Source organism: Rhinatrema bivittatum, chromosome 1, assembly GCF_901001135.1.
Source record: "Rhinatrema bivittatum chromosome 1, aRhiBiv1.1, whole genome shotgun sequence".
Taxonomy (NCBI): domain Eukaryota; kingdom Metazoa; phylum Chordata; class Amphibia; order Gymnophiona; family Rhinatrematidae; genus Rhinatrema; species Rhinatrema bivittatum.
Window position 1 is genome coordinate 674,829,375 of NC_042615.1, and position 17,013 is coordinate 674,846,387.

The 17,013-nt window shown below is 41.4% G+C and overlaps 1 protein-coding gene across 1 annotated transcript in view; it reads right to left on the minus strand.

Annotated features, from left to right (window-relative positions):
* The window catches only part of VCAN (versican), a 298,710-nt gene that overhangs the window by 70,134 nt on the left and 211,563 nt on the right, over window positions 1–17,013 (minus strand). Inside the window, exon 11 of the mRNA XM_029573809.1 lies at window positions 13,619–13,732. Coding sequence (XP_029429669.1) covers window positions 13,619–13,732 — 114 coding nt within the window. The remainder of the gene's footprint in view (window positions 1–13,618; window positions 13,733–17,013) is intronic.

Consider the following 17,013-nt stretch of genomic DNA (forward strand, 5'->3'; position numbering starts at 1 on the left):
AAACAAACTGCAATGTTTTCTTGCACACATCCCTAATATTCAGCAAATTTATTTTAGCTACTTCAGTTATCTGAGGCACTGTCACTGGGGAGAATCTTTGAACCAAACCCTATTTTTCACCTATTCTGGGCCATACTTTTAAGTAGAATAGAGAGAAAAACAACGGAATCATCACTGTATCATGGAATGGAATTGTTTGGATGGGACAATGAATTCTAAAACACTGTTGCTACTAATGAGAAAAACAATAGCCTTGCTAGGGGGCCTTAAAAGTTCAAAATGTGTTTGTTAGGTCACCCAGAAGATGTTTGTCTTGTCAAAAATGCAAATGTGATGTTTTCGTGAGCATAGCTGCATTCTGTAAAGAAGCCAGACAATAAGGTTGATTTTAACATCCACACACGCATGTACGGGCGAATGGCCTCCTCGGCACGCGGGGGGGGGGAGGGAAATTTTAAAATGCCACGCTCAGCAATGGGACAAGGGCTAACCCAGTTCCCTCTCAGTCCGCTCCAATTAAGGAGGGGACTGGGAAGGAACTTCCCTACCCCCTACCTAACCTTCCTACCCTTTCCCCTCTCCTCTCCTCCCCCTAACCTCTTCCTATCTACTTTTTTTTTTTTTTTGTTAGATTACTTACTGCTCCTCGGGAGCAGAAGTAATCTCCGTGCGCTGACCGGCTGCCAGCACGCGTTTCCCACGGGACAGCATCGAATGGCGCTGTCCCGGCTTGCTCCCCCCACCCTGCCCCTCCCCGCTCCGCCCAGACCTCGCCCCCTTGGTCGGCCCCTTTTCAAAGGCCCAGCACTTTGGCACATAACGGGGTTAAGCGCACGACCGGGCCCTTCTGAAAATGCGTGCGGCATGTGAGGGGCCCGGCCATGCACGTAACCCCCGTAATTCACACATGCAGGGCTTTTAAAATGTACTCAAATGTGACAAGGCCACAGGAAATAAGGTAGGCAGGCTGATCTGTGGTTGATTTCCTTTCTTATAAAAAAAAATAATAAAATTACATCGTTAACCAGTAAGTAAAGGTGCATGCCAATACATTACATCAAAACAGCTTTCATTCCCTTCCCACCAGCCCCTTGCTCTGTTATACTACAGAGGTAATGTCCCTTCATAATGTTGCCTTTTTAAGGAATTCCTTCACAGACCTTCCACTACACTATCTGCTGACTTTTTAAAGGACCGTTTTTAAAGGGATCTAGCTGGATCAAAGACTTAGAAAATTAACGAGGCTGATCAACTATATTTAGCTTCCCAAGTTTCACTGAACAACTGACTTTAATTGATTGGCCCAATTCTGAGAGAGTCCAAGAGTGGGGGTTAGGGTGGGAAAGAAAGTTAGGTGGCTAATTTTCAGTGCTAGTACTCTAACTCGGTCAGACAAATCTAGAAACCTCAATATCAGGCCTAATTCTGGCTGATCAAGGATTACCAGTCCTCCCTGGCAGCCCATCTCTCTCCCATCCACACCCCAAATCCTGATGTTCAAAAAATCTCTGCTTCCTTGATCTTCCTCCTACCACGCCACTCCAAGCCCAGATGAATAAAAACATCTCCCTGTTACCCCTATCTCCCTCTTCCCAGCACTTACAGGTCCTGATCTGTAAAATATTCTTCCTGTTGCCCAAACTTCCCTTCCACCTTCAATGCAGCAACAGAAATTACTTACCGTATAGGGACATGGTGAGTGAAGGAGGGGGGAGATATATTGAGGCAGCAGAGAAAATTCTTTTTAACACAATGGGACTTGGAGACGGGTAGTGGGAAGGAGATTGGGACAATGGTGAAGGAAGGGTTCCTGGACAAGACTTAGCATGCTAGAGCTGATTTTCAGTGCTAGCCATTTGGCCATGATTAAGTACCCTTAATCTTGCCAGCTAGATTAAGCTGAAAATCAGCTTAATTTAGGGAGCAAAAAGTTGGCTGGCTAAAGGCCAGATTCATTAAGGCTTTTCTCCCATTTTGTGTCTATGGGAAAAACCCTTAAGGGTAGATTTTTTAAAAATACACGCGCTCCTCCATGTGCACGCGCTACCCAGCGCGCGCACATGGATGCGCACCAGCGCGCGCATATTATAAAATCCAGGCTGGCACATGTGTGGGGGGGGGGGGGAGAGATTTAGCAAGATTACACACAGCGTCGAGATAGGGTCTCCACCAGTTCCCTCCCAGTCTACTCCAATTAAGGAGCAGACTGGGAGGGAACTTTCCTCCCCCCCTACTTGTGCTTCCTCCCTCTTCCCCTCTCATCTGCGACCATTTTGAATGCCCTACCTTTAGGAGTTTTCTTTATTTCTGAACTTACGCCAGCTCAGGCGCACACCAGCAGCCTGCAGGCGAGTGATCCCCCAGCAGAGTGGCAAATGGCTGTTGTAACAGCGGCCTCCTGCTCCGTCCCGCCCTATCCCCTAGACCGCCCCTCCCTGCTCCCGGGACCGCCCCTTAATAGAGGCCTGGCTCTTGTGCGCGTAACAGGGGTTATGCGAGCGGCTGGGCCTCTTCTAAAATGTGCGCAGCGCGCGCAAGGCCCGGCCATGCACATAACTCCCCTTTTTTATGCGCGGGGGGGGGGGGGGGTGTTAAAAATCAGGCCTTTAGTGAATCAGGTACTAAGTTGCTGCCATTTTTTGAAATGTAGAGGGTTTTTTACTGTTGGGACAACCATAAGAAATTCCTTTCTAAATAGTGCCATGGCTTGTGGAGCATGTTTTTTTTTTTTGTTTTAAATTTGTAGCAATAATATTTAATGCAGTCAGAAAAACAGGGATAGGAAATTTGTTTGATGTGTTTTTAGTTTCTGATCAGCTGTCCAGAGGACCAAACAGTTTTCAGGTTTCGTAGGAATTTCTCTCCTTATACAGACTGAAATCTGCTGAAAGAGTAGCCAAAAAGTTTAAAGTTGCTGACATCTCTTAGCTCAGACAGCCAATCTGTGAATTACAATGCCAGAATACGTTAGAGACTCCCAGAAATCTATGTGCTATCTTTCTGGAGTGAAATATATTCTATGAAGTACTCTAAAATGAACCATTTGCAATTTTATGCCTGCAGCATGCTCTAATAGAGTCACATATTTTTTCCCATTTATTCTCATCTAGATGCCTTTATTGATTTTTGTAACTGATTAATATCCCTTTTGCCCGTTAATCCTCCACCAACCATTTTCTTTGTTTTCAAATGTTCCTTATTCTTGATGGGTTGCACCTCTTTAATAAGAATAGCTCTTAATAGAATATAATAAAAAAAAACCCAAACATGGATCTCTAGGTATCCAATTGTCAAACATTATCTTTCTTTCTGTTTGTCTCTCTGGATGTAGCGAGAAGGGCATCCAATGTGACAAATGGATTTTTAATCCAAACGTAACATAAATCATGTGCCAAAGATCACAGTTACGTTGAATAACATAACAAAACTCATTTAATTTCTCTAGAGGAAGTTATGGCATTTCTGAAACTGCCAGTTTCTTCGATCTGAGTAGACATTAGTACAGGATTTTTCCTAAACAATCTGCTGTAGGGAATCTTTGGCCTGCCCAAAAACATTATAGTAGATTGTGAAGTTGGAGCCCCTCTTTGTAACAAGGGTGGAGAGTTGACATACATCCAGCCGTAAGAATAAGCCAAGTGTCATATTCAATTGTTGAAAAGAAGCTGTAGGGAGGTTATCCTGGATGTTGCTCAAGAAATATGTTATTAATTTATTTTATTTATTTATTTATTTATTTTAAAGTATTTACTACTCATCCCCCTACAAAGTTCAGGGCAGGGTACAATAAAACATACATAACTATTAAAACAAATTAACAGAACATATACAATCTAGCGTCTATATAAGATGATACATGATAATATAGGTGTACTCTTAGTGACACACAGCCACCTTGTTGTAGGAGATGCTATATTGCAGATGTAAATCCATAAATAGGGCTAGAGGTGCACCGCAAATGCACCTTCAAAGAGATCAGTTATCGGGGAACGCAAGCTGGAAAAAAATATAATATCTTAGGAAGAATATTCATTTGTATTACGGTGAGTGGTAAATTCCATCATCTTGCCAGCATTTGGAAACTGCTACAATATATACTATTGAATTGTCAATAGGTTTTGCCCATGTTAAGTGCACTAATGCAGGTAAATGGGCTTTTGAAAATTGCTACAATAGTATGTTACATTTACATTTTCCTTTGAAAATTTCCCTGAATGAATGGAATATGTCATATTCTTTTTGTTTCTTAATCCGGAGTTCTTGAGACAAATTCTCAAGTTTAACCTCTACAATCTGTGTATCACATTTTTATAACTAATGTAATAACTAATTGAATGCCTAGACCAGTGGTTCTCAACCTTTTTTCGGCCGGGACACACCTGACAGATGGTTCTCACATGCGTGACACACTGAACATGTGACCGTCACGGGGGCATCCATAGGAAACCCTCGACCCCCAACAGTGGGTCAGAGCAGAACTAGGGCATCACCCATACAACTCACCTTACAAAAAAGATATTCTAGTTCTGGTGACATCTCAATAAAAGCAAAACAAACTCCCTCTACTACCAGGCATACTAGCCCTTCTTATGAAAAGTCTAATTTACCATTAATGCATGTCCTATTGAGGAAACACAACAAATAAGACTGATACAAATGCCTACATGCTAGTAAAATACCTCACCTCAGTCACACACATAGAATCGGCCTTCACTAAGTACAGAAAGACTGCAAATTATAAATATGGAAATAGAAACTGGAATGTAAACCCAAAAAAGCCACTCTGCATGCAGTGCAAACCTGGAGAAATGGAAAGAGAAATATAGCACCTAACACTCTAAGGATCTGCAACAATGCACACAAACTAACCTGCACAAAGCTACACCTGTATTATGGAACACACTCAAACAGTAACAACCCTACCTATGAAAATGCAACACTACAAATATTTAACCAGGCCCTAAACATTAATAACTTCCTATTAGCAAAACAGAATAAGCCAAGCTGCTATAGATCCCCACAGAGAAATAATTGTAAACTTATACTAATAAATGTTACAAAACAGGTGATGAACAGAATAACATCCAACAATTAAAAACTCATAACAATTATTAAAAATTGTCAAAATATCAATAAAATATTTCAAAACCTCAGACACATCACATAATACCCAATAATTAAAATGGCAGTCAATCAAGAAAAATAAACTTAAAAAGTCACATTTACTTACCCTCTCCAGCATCTCTCCTACCTCTTTCCCTTGAAGGCCAAAAGCACATATCAGAAGGAGCAGTGGCTGGTGAAGCTCTGTCCTCTACCAGTCACTCACAGAAACACATCACCTCCCTGACCAGTCTCTCACACACGCTTGAGTGTGGGCGTTTGTGGTGTGAGAATGGGAGTCTGGGTGTGGGGCATTTGTGTGTGTGGTAAAATTGGTGCGTGAGTGAGAGCTTGTGTGTATGGTAGAACGGGTGCCTGGGTGCACGAGTGAGAGCTTGCCTGGGTGCGTGAGTGAGAGCTTGTGTGTGTGGTAGAACGGGTGCCTGGGTGCGTTAGTGAGAGCTTGTGTGTGTGTGGTAGAACGGGTGCCTGGGTGTGTGAGTGAGAGCTTGTGTGTGTGTGGTAGAACGGGTGCCTGGGTGCGTGAGTGAGAGCTTGTATGTGTGGTAGAACTGGTGCCTGGGTGCGTGAGTGAGAGCTTGTGTGTGTGTGGTAGAATGGGTGCCTGGATGCATAAGTGAGAGCTTCTGGCTGCCAGATTATATGTGCACAGTGGAAACTATATAGCACAAATCATCCCAGGTAACATTATTATCAGTTCAGAACATTATTGCTCAGGTGGATAATAATGGGTAAGCGACTTCTGTGCACAGTGCAAACTAAGTTTTACAGTTATTGAAATAAAGGCAAGTGCAACATAATTGCAATATAGACGTGTTAGGGACCTAGATGAAGAGTTTTGTTTAATTTTATTCCTTACCTATGTCTGGGATTGCCCACCCCCCCAGGTGAGAAATGCAATCATTTATAATAATTCAGTAAACATCCCAGGCTCCCATAGCCCCCATCTGCCTGCTTTCATGGCCGCCAGGAGCTCTAATGGCCCCATCTGTAACCAGCACGGCTGAGTGCCACTTTTACTTTAATCGCGTCTCTGCCGTGCTCACTGTTGCATTGGGTGGAGGGGGTGGAAGAAATCCCTGGAGCAATCGGCCTTTTCATGCTTGTAGCTCACTGCTGCATTGGGGAATCCCTGCTCTATCGTGACTTCCTACTTTGGAAATCCTGGCACGGCTGGCCTCTTCTCTTTGTGACTCTCCACCGCATTTAATTTCAGCATGGCCGGCCTTCGCCACCAATCCTTCCAGCCTCCCTCAAACCACCCTACCCCTGAGCTATGGGATACCCCCTTCTTCCTGCCCCACCGGCCAATTGGAGGCTTCCTCCCTTCTAGAAAGAAGGAAAAGGCTTCCGATTGGCCCGAGGGGGCAGGAAGAAGAAAGGCCATTGGCCAGCAGAGGCAGGCAGAAGGGAGGCTTTCCATTGGCCCGCAGGGGGGCAGGAAAAAGGGAGAAAGGAAGCATAACCGGGCAGTGGGACACCGGGAGCCGCAACATACCTGCCGGTGCTTCATGACACACCAGTTGAGAATCACTGGCCTAGACAATAGAGGTGTGCAGGCCAAAACATGTCATTTTGTTCATGTCATTTGGGGGGTGATTTCTGTTGTCCTTAATGTTTCCCTCCCCTGTCTCCATTCTCTCCCCCTTCCCTCCAGGCATTTTTCAATGTACATAATATACTAATTCTGGAGTTTTCTCATTAAAAGAAACACAAGCTCTCCACTACCTGCACTTTAGAAATAACACAAAACCCAATTAAAAAAAAAAACAAAACGCATTCCAAACCTAATACATACTTGGCATACCAAAATAGCATGGACTCAAACAACTATCCTTCCTATAACAGGCACCATTTAAAATATTACACTGGACCCTAGAACACCAATACAAGTCCTTCTTGGAAAACAGAAAAAGCTGAACTTCTACAGATACCTACACAGAAATTAAAAATACATTACCTCTGTCAGGTATGAAAAACACACAGGGCCAGATTTTAATACCTACGCCCGATTTTATAACATGCACGTGCAGCCACAATCATGTTAAAAAATCCGGGGTTGGCACGCGCAAGGGGGTGCACACTTGTGCATCTTGCGCGCGCCGAGCCCTAGGGGAGCCCCGACAGCTTTCCCTGTTCCCTCCAAGGCCGCTCTGAAATCGGAGCGGCCTCGGAGGGAAATCTCCTTCCGCCTCCCAGCCCTACCTAAAACCCCCCTAACCTTTAATTCATAAGTTGCGCCTGCCTCCGGACTGTGCCGGAGGCCTCAGTCCCGCCCCTACCCTGCCCCGCCCCACCCCGCTCCTTTCACAAAGCCCTGGGACATATGCGCGTCCCGGGGCTTGCGTGCGTCGCCGGGCCTATGCAAAATAGGCTCGGCACGCGTATCCCCCCTATGTGTGTAAATCCAGCTGGATTTACGCGCATAGGTCTTTTAAAATCTGCCCACAGTCTCTCACTTAATACAGAATAAGGAACCTCAAATTAGAAATAGAAAAATGTAGACAAAAACTAAACTGTAAACCCCAAGAAATCATCCTTTGCATGTAATGTAAAACTGGAGAAATAGAAATGCATTTCCTCCTGTACGGCACAACATACAAAGACATCAGAGATACACATTCCCAAAATTGACATATTACAATCACTAAATTTAAAATATTATATTTTCTACAATTTATTTCTGGGCATTTTATTTTTTCTAATCATGTTGGTCCTGATCTTTTTCTTTCAGTGTCTTTCTCTTTTGGGGTCACCCTTCCCTTTTTGTTTCTTCTCTTTCCTCCTGTTTGCTTCACTTCCTCTCCTACATCTGATTCTATTGTTGATCTTTCCTTTTATCTCATCTCTCTGCTTCTCTGTTCACTTATAGTTTGATTTAATCCCATCCTTCTCCCTCTCCAGTTCTTGCTACTCAAGATTTTCACCCTCCCTAACTCTCCCTTCCATTGCCCCCTTTCTGCTCTCCATCTCTCATTCACTAATCTCCAGGTTTTTGGTTCCATTGTCCTTACACCACATCTGTTGCCTCTTTTCTGACGCTCTCATTCCCAATTATCCCCAATCTGAATCTCTATACAACCATCCTCCTTCAAGATCTCCTAAACCCATCTCTTTAGCTTTCTCTTCTTGCCATGTTTCCATACCTGTAATTATTTTGTACCTTCCCTCAACTGTCCCATCTTACTTCTCTTCTACCCTAATGTCCTTCCCATTCGTCACAATCTCCTTTTTCATTTCTTGCCTAACTACCAGCATTCTCTGATCCCCTTCTTAACCCTTCTTCATCTCACCTCCTTCCAAATTGCCCTCTTCTCACTCCTTATCCAGTCTCCTGTTTTCTCCTCTTTCACCTACCCCCATTTCCACCCTCTGTCCACAACTCATCCTCAGTCCTCATCTACTTTAATCTGCCTCTCATCCCTTCACCAAATCAAGCTCTTTCCTTTCTCACCACCTGCCCTGGATCTAGGACCTTTCTTTTGCTATCTCTGGTCCTCTCTTACTCTTCATTCTCCCATCCCTAATCTCCTCTCCAGTTCGCTCTATCACTAGGTCTTCTCTCTCGCCCCCCTTCTTCCTCACTTCATCCCCAGATTTGGTCTGCCCATCCCCGCACTCCTGTACATTCTCAATGTTCCCTCTACTCAAATGTAGTCCTCTCTCCCTCTCTGTTCCACCAATCCTAGTTCTCTCTTTCCCTTCATTGAACCTATCTCTCTATTTTGGATCATCTATCTCACTCTATGAACCCCATCTTGAGCCCTCCCTATCCTCTCTCTGCACCCCCAACAGTCCATGTACATTCTCCCTGTCTCCTCACCATTATCCTATATTGGACTACCTTTCCCTGTCTCCCCCAACCACCATCCTATGGAGGTCTCCCTCTCTCTGCCTCCAGTACCCCATTTATAATCTCCTTCTCAACCTATTGCTCCATATGATGTAGTTCTCCTGATCTGTGCTCCCAATTCCTAAGACTTTCAATCCCCCCCCCCCTCCCAATTCTCGCACCAGTTCTTCTTTGGGTTCCCTGTAGCCAGGAGAGGCATTTAATAGCCCATCAACTGCCTCAGCTGTGTCTCATGGTGTGAGACATCAGATCTCATAACATCACTGTTCATACTGCAAGACTGTCCCAGTGCAGTAGAGGAAGCTGATGCACTATTACCATGGCCCCTCCTGCCAGCCACATGAATGACTGGGGCATAGAGGCAGACTCAGCCATTAGGCTTTGGGGATGCTTAATCTCCTCTAGTCTCATCTTAAACTGGGCACCTCAGATCACTGCTGCTACCCCACCCATCAGCTGACCAGCCCAATGGGTGATGCTGGCAGTGTCTGAGGAGCCCCTCATCTCATGGTGCCTAATGCTCACCCTTCCCAAAGGCTGTCCTGACTCATTCTAATCAGTTATCACTAATTAAGCTTATATTGAAACTGACATGGCTAAAACTGCTCAAAATGGAAGTCTTACAATATTCCATGGTGCTGACAAGAGACAGGATGGGAGGAAAGGAGATCACAGGAGGTCAAGAACCCATTTGTAATTTTTTTTTCATATGAAATGAAGTGTAATATTGTAATTGATATATGAGCATGGTTGCAGTAACATTAGAACAACACAACAGAATAGACATCAACCTATGACATCACTTCCAGTATTTTTATGGGATATATTGGACATGGAGACCTATTATCACATTCAGGTATGCTGGTGCCCATATTTAATCAAAAAAGTATTTTAGTCAGGTGTATTTTGAAATGTTTTCCAAATAAATACAGCTGCTTTATACTAAACGAAAATACATCCATTTCCAGTTTCGGGTTATATATTGCTTTCCTCAACCGAAGGGGGCTGGAAGCAGTTTACATATGAAAATAGTAAAAGGTCAATACTTCAATAAAAATAATAAATACAAAAATTCCTCATACTGCCAGTCACATCCACTACTGTCACTAGGGGTGTAAAGAGCAGTATTAACATATCTAAAACTAATGTGCCATTATATATATATATATATATATATATATATTCAGTATAGGGAGGATAGCAAAATGTAAATGATAAGAAGAAGATTTCTACATTTTCTAAGTACATTCTGAAGTGTATGTGATATAATAAGTTTTCATTAAATGGACTATTTATTCATTATTACAAGAAAATACCTAGGATTTGGATATCACATCAATTTATTTAAAAATAACATAGTAACGAAGAGGTCAATATACTAAAGTGTGCCAATGCTTTTGCAAATATTAATGCACCATAAAAGTGTAATTAGCACACGCTATCTAGTTTACTTGTATTAACAGAACTTTTAACGCACATTAATTAGTTTGCAAGAGTTTAAATGCAAAACCTAAGCTAATGAGCTGATAAGATGCAAACCCATACAAAATAGCTCATTATAGATCAGTGCAAGGAAAAATAGCGTATGGTAAAACACACCAAAGTAAATTCGGACCCATAAATGTAAAAAATGTAACCACGCCTTGGGAAGTTGTAGTTAGGTTTTGGTGATAATGTCCTCATTAATGCACTACCTTTAACTCTAGTACATTAATTTCAAAACTCATTGGCATGACATTAACAATGACTGTTAATATGAGCTCATTAATTCACATTAACGGCCCATGTTAACGCATTTTAGTACACTGGCCTTCTACTAAAGAAATAGCTTTTTTACTTTTTTTTTCCTCTGACGGCAGTTTTTTAAGTTCCTGAGTTTGCCTTTCCAAAAAATCAATAGCATATATCTTATGGTTTAATATAAAATATAGAGTTTGACAAATATACATAATAAAGCATAAACTAAGCAATCACCAACACCCTTCCCAAGGCAGAGAGCTCCATGTTCTGTCTGTTTGGCTTTGCTTTAAACTTAGTGAAGTCAGAGCTGATGCCGCAAAGTCAAGTAGGCTGCCAGACAACTGTGTCTGCACCGCCAACACATTTTTATGTTGTCTGCAGAATGGAAATTTGGCACTCGGTGCTTTCCCAGGTCCCAAACCACTGCAGGATTCTAAGGGAAGGAAAATCTGAATTCCAACGCTGAAATAGCAGAGCACTGGTTCAAACTGACAGATTAGGAAGAACTCAAATTAGCTACCTAAAATGCACTCTCAGGTTGGCCATAGAAAGCAAATTACCATTGCCAAGAAGCTCAGACTATTCAGAGTACTTTGCATTGAAAAATATTTTATTTACTCATACTACAAGGAAAATTGTCCATTTCAGATCACTAGAGTATGTTTCAGATTTAAATGATGCAAAACTATCAAAAATGGAATTGCCAGATACAAGAATATGATAAAGTATAGTCAACCTAGCATGCAGATGAGAAGCGTAGGCAATTCTAATCTTCGAGGGCCAAGGACTGGTCTGGTTTTCAGGCAGATATAATAAACATACATGTGATATATTTTCATACAATGGTGGCAGTGCATGCAAATATCCTAAAAAGCAAACCTATTTGCAGCACTTGAGGACTAGAGATGCCTTCCCCTTAAACTACATTCTCTAGGAGACAGCCATGTACATTTGCGCTGTCAGCACACTGTGTCTCTTGTTTTCTGCATTGTGCTGCAGCAGCTCTATAGCTCTGGGGCTGTGTAGGCAACACATGCAGACCTGAGCCCCTGAATAAAGTTGTGCTACCCTAGCTTCTGCCTCTTCTTTAGTCATTCTCGGCAACTGCATAGCAGAAACAAGAACTCTGGAGTTTGGTGGAGTTAATTACACACGTTCCACAACACAAAACTGAAATATGTAATTGAGAACATTTTTTGTCTGATTTGGCTGTCTTCAGTATGTTTAGAAAAGACCCAGCGCTCAGCATGCATTCTTAACTGACTTGTTTTCAAATTATTGTGCTTTAATGTTTTGCCCCTATTTCATTAGCTAAAATAAGCATATGCAAGCTATAGCTGAGCACAGACAGACCATTTCCATATAAAACTGAATTTCAAAGTTCAAAGTAGAAACTGAAACATATGCAATGTCATTTACTGCTCTGGCACTTCCTACTACAGTTGGACTGAAAACTGCCAAGAATGGATTGTAGCTTTTTTTTTTTCCTCCTATTTTAAAAGATTAATTACTCTCTGAATGAATCAATGAATGAAAGACTCAAGCAAAAAGGCAGCAGATAATGGGGCAGCTTGTTAGCATGGTATCAGCACACTGTGCTGCTAGGCAGGAAGCAAGAGTTCGAGAACACTATGAGCCCAGTTCAAATGGCTTAAGCAGATGAATATTGGGACATTCACTAGACTGGCCACTTTTCCAGCGAATAAAGGCAACTGTGTACAACACAGTAGTATTCCATGTCAGGTAATTCTTAAGGATAATATGCTAAGTTCATAAATTAGTATTTTGTTGTTGTACTCCACTCTGTGAAGTGTATGGTCCATGAGGAAGAAAATCATGTTTCAAAATACAGAGGGAGAAATGACCTGGTGGGCCCTATTTTCAATAGTATTATTCCCGTTCTTTATCTCTACTCTGACGTAAGTGTATAAGAGATGCATGTGTCAGTTTCAAGAAAATATCAAAGAAAAATATTTTTTTCATAATGAAGTAATGGCATGCCAAGTTTCTGTAAACATTATTTGCTAGGTATCCTGGGACTATATGTGACAGACCCAGTGCTGACTTGATACTTACAGATAAAGATGTACTTTTGACACTGACCTTGAAAGAAGGCTTCAACAGAAGCTCTCTTATTTAAAAACAACGGACTAGATTTATCAAAAGTTTGTGATGAAACAGATCTCCATTTCCTCCACCCGCAGGAAGATTTATCAGGCTGGTGCTGGCATTCATGAAAATACAAATGGAGATGCAAGCTGGTTGTATTTGTGAGCTTTACTGCCATGCAAATTTTCGGGCACACTTGTTAGTACTTATTAAAAGACTACAATGCTTCTTCCTTTGCCATCACTTAAACCATCGCCACACTCTGACACAGATCAAAGTTTCTCTGATTAGAAGCTCTCTGATGGTATAAAAATTGCCCCCAAACTGAAACAATACGTCCTTTTACCACTTGGTGTATCCCTTGTTCTTCAAAAAAAATAATTAATAAAGCCTCTGTCATATGGGGTTACGATCCTGCCACTTTAAGGGCAGCACCCTGCAACTGTAGCCTATTGTGCTGGAAGTCAGGAAGACAGAGGCTGTCTGTAGACAGATGGCCCTTATCTTTCCAGTTCCCCCATGCCAAAAATCAGAGTAAGCCTTCTAAAGATATCTACAAGGCTGACTTTTGGTGGGTGAGGTAGGAACTGCAGCTGCAAATTTTGTACTCCAATGCTATAATAAATCAGGGTTTTGCTGACAGCTCTGATCAGCTGCAAGTGGGAAGAAGAGAAACAGAAAGGCACGTGAGAGCGGGGAGATTCTAAGAAGGATACAAAAAAATGATGACATTGTATACATGAAATCTTTAACAAGTAAAATAATAAAACAAAGCGATGCTCAGCTTCTTACCTTGTTCGCATAAAGCCCCTTGGTAACTTGGCAGACAGAGACAAGAAAATGTATTTATACCATCAATACATGTGGCTCCATTTTGACAAGGGTTAGAATGGCACTCGTCAATATCTGCACCAAAACGTAAAAGAAATTTAAGATGCCTGTTTTCAAAAGCACAATAGGATTTCATTTCATTCAGCTACGTCACTGTAGTGTTGAGGTGCTGATCCAAGGTAGAAGCTCTCTAGCGCCTACTTTGGCATGAATAAGTAGTTTTGGAAAACTGGAATAGTGAGGAGAACTGGTCTTTGAGGGTTGATTTTGAGAGTGTGTCATGCACACATAAGTCTGTTCTTAGGTGTATAAATCATGCTTTGAAAATCAATGGGCGTGATCTGTGGGGAAAAGTGTGCACAACACTCGATTCTGCACATACCTTGACCTGCAGGACAGAGTGGCGATGGAGACAGGATTTATATGCATACTTTTGATATTTGAAAGTATTGTACTTTCTCGGGAGCAGGTATAACTTTGTGACAGGGATGGTAACTTTCAAAGCAGTGCGCAGCGCACACTGGTGCATGTGTGTCAGCATGTGCTCGGGGAAGTGGTGATTTTATAATTTGCACATATGCGCTCATGTTATAAAACAGCCTGAGTCCATGCATATGTGTGCCTGATTTTAAGTGAGCATGTGCTGAGGTGCGCAGATCCTGATTCTACCACGTAAGTCAGGGTATTTTATAATGGGTGCGCGTCTACACCATTGTCAGTTTTACCAGTTTGTCCACCAGTTCACCCAGTTAAGAGCTAGGACCTCCAAACCCCCCTGGCTTGATAGTCTGCATTCCCCCGTTACCCCAGACCCTTTAAACCCGTCCAAAACAACTGTTTCTTTCTTTCTTTCTTTCTTTCTTTTTTATACCTCCTCCATAGCAGAAGTTAACCCTTGTGACAGTGGACCTGGGCATGTGCCGGGGGGCGTATTTAAGCGCACATTTCTTGGCCATGCCCCAAAACGCCCACGCTCCACCCAGGCCATGTCCCTTTTTGAAATTGAGTGAGATATGAGCACAGCAGGAGATATGCGCGTATCTGGGTGTCTTTTAAAGTTTGGTGGGTGTGCGCGAGTCTGATTTGTACATGTCCTCCCGATTTTGGCGCGCGCTGGGCTTTTAAAATTCGACTTCTATGCCGGTGTGCACACCGGGGACATCTGCAGATTTTCAAAGCAGACATACGGCCAGAAAATGCAGGATAAAGTCTGAGGTAAGGAAGTATCCGCAGACGTTAGCCCTATGTGGGCGGTTTCCAAATTACCCTCTCTCATGTTATCTGAGATCTTTATTTAGTATGAACCATTTCTTATTGGTTTTTTATAGAAATATACTACAAATGAACAGAGGCGGAATCTGTGACTACTTAACAACTGTGAAAAATGATGCTAACAATCAAGACAAGGGCGCATTGTAAAGGTGACAAATTTTAAAAAATCTTCTACAAACAGAAGAAAACAGAAAAGGCTTAACACAGGAATTCATACAGTATATTACATTTCTTGTTTCCTATACATTAACGGCCAGTTTTGTTTTATTTTTTGGTGTTTTTTTTGTAGCTGCCAGTGATGTAATAAGCATAATATATGCTACCTTACTGGATAATCAAGGCATTTGAGGACAGGCTAGAAACTGACTCAGGTAAATATTTGAACTTCAACTCTGCCCATTTTGAATCATTTGTGTCTCTACTCAAATTGTCATAGGCATCTACTAGGGACTTTTTGGACTGCTTCAAATGCCAATATTTACAGATTCACATGTAATTTCAAAATATGCAAAGACCAGAACTATCTCAAACACAGGAAGTCCTCAGACTTGAGACACAATTGGTTCCTGAAAACCACAACGAAATGTTATTAAGTTGAAACCGATTGTCTCATAAGAACAATGTTATAAATGGGGGATTGCTTCCAATACCAGGGCCCAGTACCCTACTGTCACCACAATATCCTAAAACTGAGGAATTTATAGTACTGTAGAAAGCACAGACTCATTTTAAAGCATTTTGTTGTCTGAGAAGGAGAGTGCAAGTACCTGGCACTCTTCCTACTGACATCACCTCAATAGGCCTGTTAAGAAACGCCCGAGTAGCGTAAAGTCGAAGATAGTGTTGTAATTGAATAATGGGGTTCTGTTTAGAAATGTTGTAACTCTTAACAGTTGCAACCTGAAATGCCTTAAGATGAGGACTTCCTGTATGAGGAATCTACAAATATTCTTGCAAAACTGAAACAATCTGAATAACACCAGATTTAAAACAAAGTATTACATTTCAGAAAAGAGTCAAAATTGACTCTAGTTACACAAATAGTAATTTGAAGATCTGAACTTGAATTCAAGAGGCATTGGAGGTTCACTAACCCTAATTAAGATAATATTGGCATCATTTTAATTATCTTTCTGAAGTACAGAAGGCTCAATTGTGCAAGCAGCTGACTGCATTATCTAGGCACTGTGAAAAATCCCCAAAGTGCAATCTTCCCAAAGTAACACAAAAATAAGATCCTGCTGTATGTGTGTGGGTCAACAATATGCTGTTCTCAAAGTCAAAGGATCTTATTTTTGTGTTACTAGTGGTTTCCTAGCTGCTTTGGATTCTTTCATTTATTGTATCTTCCCAAAGTAGGCATCTTTATGAGTTTTTCATATTTGGAGCCTGTTTCAAAATGAACTGGCCGCTCAAAACATAAAAAGCAGTCTCCCATTACAATTAAAACCAACAGGAATTTGCTTTTCTTTTTAACTACTGACACACAAACCTTTAACTAAGGCACAGTTTTGATACTGCTAGAGATAACCCACAGGATTCAGACATCACAGACTGTTGTCCCCTTACCTGTGTCATCGTTTGTTCCCTATATGCTATGTACTGTGTCATTGTCATGCATTGTTTCTATAAGCTATGTATCTTTATTACTATCATTTATCCCGCCTTCTGTCTCACCCAGGAAAAGATAGAATATCATATGGGAAACAAATAAATAAATCTCTCATGATACATAATAAGCTTTAGTGAAGATTTTTAAAAACGTAGGCAATTTTTACCTGAGTAAAAATACATTTAACCTACCTGATTCAAAAATATATGGCTAAATGGATTTTTAAGTATAAATTACAACACATGGGTAATTTACAGGTATTGTTCGTGCATGAATAATTATACAATATATACCTGTATCTATTTTCTTAAATGTTTATTTCTTTTATTACAAACATATAATTAAAAAACATTTATATAATACTATTCACTCATACCACATTCATTCCCATAACAATACAATACAATGATACCTATTGCACATATCCCTATAATATTAAAATACAAAATTCATACATTTTTATTTGCTCTTC